The sequence below is a fragment of the Oncorhynchus kisutch genome, linkage group LG18 (assembly GCF_002021735.2).
Source record: "Oncorhynchus kisutch isolate 150728-3 linkage group LG18, Okis_V2, whole genome shotgun sequence".
Classification (NCBI taxonomy): Eukaryota; Metazoa; Chordata; class Actinopteri; order Salmoniformes; family Salmonidae; genus Oncorhynchus; species Oncorhynchus kisutch.
The window spans coordinates 29081512-29088071 of NC_034191.2; the positions used below are offsets into that span (position 1 = coordinate 29081512).

Below are 6560 nucleotides of genomic sequence, written 5' to 3' on the forward strand. Positions count from 1 at the left end.
GGTTAACAGCCCTACTCTTACAATAAGTGTCATGGTTTCTTTAATGACCTCAGAGAGTCAGGACACCCGTTTAACATCCCATCCAAAAGACAGCACCCACCCAGTGACAGAGCAGTGTCCCCAATCACTGCCCTGGGGAATTGGGATATTTTTTAGACTAGAGGAAAGAGTGCCTCCTACTGGCCCTCCAACACCACTTCCAGCAGCATCTGGGCTCCCATCCAGGGACTGACCAGGACCAACCCTGCTTAGCTTCAGAAGCAAGCCAGCAGTTGTAGGCTGGGTGATATGATGTTGCCACTTGTACTGCTACACAACAAACACTGCTAACACTCACATGTAGGCCTATTTACACATCCCAGTCAGAAATATCACTACATTTGATGAAAAATGTTTACTGTAATCTGTGTGTTACTCCTCGTGAATGCCACACATAGGCATATATCCTGAAAACATGTTGAAATGTTATAATCCTATGATATGGTTGGTCTAAATATAGGAATGAGGTGTATCTCAAGGTTCATGACAACATTCCTTTGAGAAATCAAATGTTCTATAAAGGCTTCATCCAGAGCACTCTGTCAGTAGATCTTTGCCTGGGGATTCAAGAGGAGACTGAGAGAATACCTGTTTGTACTGTGCTGCTTCAATGGCATGATTCCTTTCTAAGGCAACCTGCCATATTTAAATCTATATCCTACAACCAAGAAGAAACAAAGCATTATATTATAAAAGTGCTTCTGCTTTTTTAATTTCATCTAAGCTTTTAGATATATTTAAATATGTTATCTATTGCTCGAAAGTTAACATGATTTCATGTTTAAATGTCATCCTTTGTGACATGTTTATGAAATGCAATTACTGTACATAACTTCTTGCTATTGGTTATTTCATTGTGTGATTATGGCTAACAACAATACAACAGCTGCAGATGGTGGTAGCAGCTCCTCTCTGCAACAAGTTAATGACAGGATCATAGTAGTCCAGTTGATGAATGCAATCTTCATTTACATCATCTGCCTGCTCATCTTCACCTTCTTCAAAAAAGACACCTTTCTCTCAAACACACGTTATGTTTTCTTTGCACACACACTGCTGGCTGACTGTCTGTACCTAATCATGACTAATAACTTGCTTCTCCTGACTTACTTTAGTGTCACCATGCCAGCTGCTGTGTGTGTTTTCTTCTGTGTGTTGCTTTGTGAGTTGACCTTTGTCACGCCGCTGACACTGACAGCCATGAGCCTGGAGCGATATGTGGCCATCTGCATGCCCCTGCGCCATGGAGAGCTCTCCACTGTACGCAGAGCCATTCACTGCATCCTACTCATCCACAGCATCAGTGCCATACAGCCCATCATAATTGTCTCTATCTTCTTTGCCTCAGTCCCTCTGGGCTTCTACACGCAGTATAAGCTGTGTTCAGCAGAGATGTTTATTGCACACAAGTGGCAGAGACACCTTAGATCAGTTATAGGTCAGTTCTACTTTCTGGTCATGTCCATCACCATTGTGTTTACCTATGTTAGAATAATTGCAGTGGCCAAAGAAGCTTCGGAAAATAAGAAATCTTTATCTAAATGTCGTAAAACGGTGATTCTCCACGCTATCCAGTTGTTCCTGTGTCTGATCCAGCTGTGGTGCCCGTTCATTGAGGCTGCCATCCTGCCAATTAATTTGAAATTGTACAATAATGTGAGATTCTTTGATTACATTGTTTTTATTCTGGCCCCGCGATGTCTTTGTCCACTTGTCTATGGCCTAAGGGATGAAAAGTTTTTCCTTGCAATTAAATATTATGTATTTTTTGGGCTGAATAAGAACATTTCCCCAATACTTGTTGATAACTTAATTACTGGTCATATGAAAACATAACACTTGCTTAACAGGCAAGGCCATTGGTATTGTTATTATTTATCTCCTGATTTTGTGGTATTGAAAAGCACTTTGGTTTTCAAACACCACAGACAATATGATATATTGTGTTAATCTTGAGGTATATTTTAATGAACGGCTATGTTACATATGCTTATGTGTTTAAGCTAATTATAGTATATGCATTGCAGCGTCTTCTAATTCGAAAAAATGTAAACGTCTCAAACAACATTAACCATGTGTGTAATTTCAAAGATGACCTGATTGAGAGAAATAAAACATTCCTTCCACCTCCCAAGCAAAGTTTCAAAAAAATGTATTCTGTAATAAGTGGCATTTGCAGTGATTTACAGTTGTGATTAGCTCCAGGAAATGTACAGTAACTGTATCAATGACGTGAACTTTGACTGTTGTGTGCCAGTAGATGCATCTAAACAGACCTGTGAAAACCTGCAGTGAGGAGATATAGAGACAGATTTGAAAGATTACAGTAACAAAGTATGAGCTGATACTGAACTCTGCTGATTCTGAAATTCACTCAACAGTAATTGTGACAAACTCTTGGGCATATATTACTCACTGGGTCGTCTTCCCAATTCCCATCAAACTACATTAGTTCCTGAGAATTATGTCATAGGCCGTCGTGGCTTTTTCCCCGTCGTAACATTCCCAAAAGGCTGTCATGTGAATCCACTCAGAAGTGGAGTAGGCTTCACAGCAAGAAATATAACAGCAAGTTGGAATAGCCTATACTTTTAAAGCCTATTGAGAATATCTATAGTTTGCACTTTCCTCATTAACCATAAATCACACCTATCCTACAATACATTCTGCATGAAAGGGACGAGAGCATGCATCTGTGTTTTAATGAGTCCCAAAGTTTCAAGTTGTATTGTCCCATGCACAAGTACAGTGAAATGCCTTTCTTGCGAGCTCTTTTCCCAACAATGCAGTCATCAATATCAATATATATTACTATAAATAAAGGAAAGTATAACAACAACACTTGAGAAATAGACATTAAGAAGAACATGAGAAAGCTAGTAAGCTATATACAGGATCAGTTCCAGAGCGGTGCCAGTACCATATTTAGAATGTTCAAGTATACTGTAGTAGTAAGGGTAGATATGTACAGTGCATTTGGAAAGTATTCAGACCCCTAGACCTTTTTCACATTTTGTTAGGTTACAGCCGTATTCTAAAATGGATTAAATTGTTTTTTTTTCCACCAATATACACACAATACCCCATAATGACAAAGCAAAAACAGGTTGTTAGACAGTTTGCAGATAAAAAAATGAAATAAACTGAAATCACATTTACATACAGTACCAGTCAAAAGTTTGGACACAGCTACTCACTCAAGGGTTTTTTATTTATTTTTTACTATTTTCTACATTGTAGAATAATAGTGAAGACATCAAAACTATGAAAAAACACATATGGATTGATGTAGTAACAAAAAAAATCTTAAACAAATCAAAATATTTTTTATATTTGAGATTCTTCATATAGCCACCCTTTGCCTTGATGACAGCTTTGCACACTCTTGGCATTTTCTCAACAAGCTTCACCTGGAATGCTTTTCCAACAGTCTTGAAGGATTTCCCACATATGCTGAGCATTTGTCTGCTTTTCCTTCACTCTCATCCCAAACCATCTCAATTGGGTTAAGGTTGGGTGATTGTGGCAGCACTCCATCACTCTCCTTCTTGGTCAAATAGCCCTTATACAGCCTGGAGATGTGTTGGTTCATACAAATGATATTCCCACTAAGCGCAAACCAGAAGGGATGGCGTATCCCTGCAGAATACTGTGGTAGTCATGCTGGTTAAGTGTACTCTGGAATTCTAAATACATCACAGACAGTGTCACCAGCAAAGCACTCCCACACCATAACACCTCCTCCTCCATGCTTCACGGTGGGAACCACACATGCGGAGATCATCCGTTCACAACGACACAGAGGTTGGAACCAAAAATATCACATTTGGACTCATCAGACCAAAGGACAGATTTCCACCGGTCTAATGTCCTTTGTTCGTGTTTCTTGGTCCCAGCAAGTCTCTTCTTCTTATTGGTGTCCTTTAGTAGTGGTTTCTTTGCAGCAATTCGACCATGAAGGCCTGAAATTACACAGTCTCCTCTGAACAGTTGATGTTGAGATGTGTCTGTTACTTGAACTCTGTGAAGCATTTCTTTGGGCTGCAACCTGCTCAATGTTGAGTCTCATAGCAAAGGATCTGAATACTTATGTAAATAAGGTACTTCTGTTTTTCAAAAAAAAAAATGTCTTTGACATTATGGGGTAGTGTGTGTAGATTGCTGAGGAATTTCTTTTAAAGTCAAGGGGTCTGAATACTTTCCGAAGGTACTGTATAGGGTTAAGGTGACTAGGCATCAGGATATATGATAAACAGAGTAGCAGCAGCATATATGATGATTGTATTTGAGTATGTGTGTGTGTAGAGTCAGTATAAATGTGTGCGAGTTATATATGTATGAGCAAATTAAGTGTGTATGTGTGAGTGAGTGAGTGAGTGTGTAGAGTTCTGTAAGTGTGCATAGAGTCAGTGCAAAAATACTAATAAAATAAAAGAGTCAGTACAGATAGTCCGTGTAGCCATTTTGTTATCTATTTGTTAGGTACAATTTTAGCTACAATTTTCCAGGCCTACCTTTCACACTGCCTGATATAGGGGTCCTGGATGGCAGGGAGCTCGGCCAAAGTTATGTACTGTGCTGTTCGCACCACCCTATATGGCGCCATGTGATCGAGGGTGGTGCAGTTACCATAACAAGCCATACCAAGCAGTGATGCAGCCAGTAAAGATGATCTCAATTGTGGAGCTGCAGACCTTTTTGGGGATTTGAGGGCCCACGCAAAATATTTTCAACCTCCTGAGGGGGAATAGGCTCTTTTTCCCCTTCTTCACGACTGTGTGTGTGTGGACCATTTGAAGTCCTTAGTGATTTGGACACAGAGGAACTTGAATCTCTCGACCAGCTCCACTACAGCCCCATCGATTTAGATGGGGGCATGCTCGCCCGTTTCCTGTAGTCCAAATCAAATCAAAGTTTATTTGTCACTTGTGCCAAATACAACAGGTATAATACAACCGTACAGTGAAATGCTTACTTTCAGGCTCTAACCCAATAGTGCAAAAGAGGTATTAGGTGAACAATAGTTAAGTAAAGAAATAAAAACAACAGTAAAAAGACAGTGAAGAACAGTAGCTAGGCTATATACAGTAGCGAGGCAATAAAAGTAGCGAGGCTACATACAGACACCGGTTAGTCAGGCTGATTGAGGTAGTATGTACATGTAGATGTGGTTAAAGTGACTATGTATATATGATGAACAGAGAGTAGCAGTAGCGTAAAAGAGGGGTTGGCGGGTGGTGGGTGACGGGACACCATCAGCTCCTTGGTCTTACTAATGTTCAGGTAGAGATTGTTGTCCTGGCACCATACTGCCAGGTCACTGACCTCCCCCCTGTAGGCTGTATCATCATCGCCGGTGATCAGGCCTACCACTGACCTGTCGTCAGCAAACTTGATGATGATGTTGGAGTCGTGCGTACAGGAGGGGACTAAGCACACACCACTGTGGGGCCCCAGTGTTCAGGGTCAGCTGGCAGAGGTGATGTTGCTTACTCTCATCACGTCAGCCCGTCAGGAAGTCCAGGATCCAGTTGCAGAGGGAGATGTTCAGTCCCAGGGTCTCAAGCTTGGTGATGAGCTTGGAGGAGACTATGGTGTTGAACACTGAGCTGTAGTCAATGAACATTATTCTTAAATAGGTACTCCTCTTATCTAGGTGGATGAGGCCAGTGTAGAGTGCAATTTAGATTGTGTTGTCTATGGATCTGTTGGGCGGTATGCAAATTGGAGTGGGTCTAGACCAGGAATGGGCAACTCCAGTACTCCGGGGCCAGAGTGATGTCACACTTTTTCAACATCCTTAGCAAACACAGCTGATTAAATTAGTTGCATTCTAAACTGAAGATCGTGATTAGTTTATTATTGGAGTCAGATGTATCAGCTGGAGAAAAAGTGTGACACCAATCAGCCCCCCGAGGACTGGAGATGCCCATCCCTTGTCTAGGGTGTCTGGGATGATGGAGTTTATGTGTGCCATAAGCAGCCTTTCAAAGCACTTTATGATTACAGATGTGAGTGCTACAGGGAAGTAGACATTGTGGAAGGTAGCCTTAGAGTTTTGGGAACAGGAATGATGGTGGTCAGCTTGAGACATGGGGATTACAGACTGGGACAAGGAGAGGTTGAAAGTGACCATGAACATGCCTGCCAGCTGTTCTGCGCATGCTCTAAGAATGTGGCCTGGAATCCCGTCCGACCCTACGGCCTTGCAAGTGTTGACCTGATTAAATTTTTTACTCAAGTCAGCCTCGGAGTACTAGATCACCCAGTCCTCTGGGTCGATGGGCGGCCTCGTGATATTCTGTCAAGGTGTGCGTAAAATGCATTGTGTTTGTCTGGTAGAGAGGCATCTTTGGACAGATCACATCTGGGTTTTCCTTTGTTATCCGTAATGGACTGTAGCCCCTGCCACATGTGACCGGCGGCGGAGCCTGTGTAATCAGATTCCACCTTGTTGCTATATTTCCCTTTTGCTTGTTTGATGGCTCTGTGGAGGTCATAGAAGGACTTATTGTACTTGT

The 6560-nt window shown here is 41.6% G+C and overlaps 1 protein-coding gene across 1 annotated transcript; it reads left to right on the forward strand.

The window, feature by feature from the left end:
• The first annotated feature begins 727 nt into the window (after positions 1-727).
• On the forward strand, positions 728-1961 carry LOC109909420 (odorant receptor 131-2-like). The gene has a single exon (XM_031796374.1). The coding sequence runs from the start codon at positions 853-855 to the stop codon at positions 1873-1875; it is 1023 nt and encodes a 340-aa protein (XP_031652234.1). The 5' UTR covers positions 728-852; the 3' UTR covers positions 1876-1961.
• The last annotated feature ends 4599 nt before the right edge of the window (positions 1962-6560 follow it).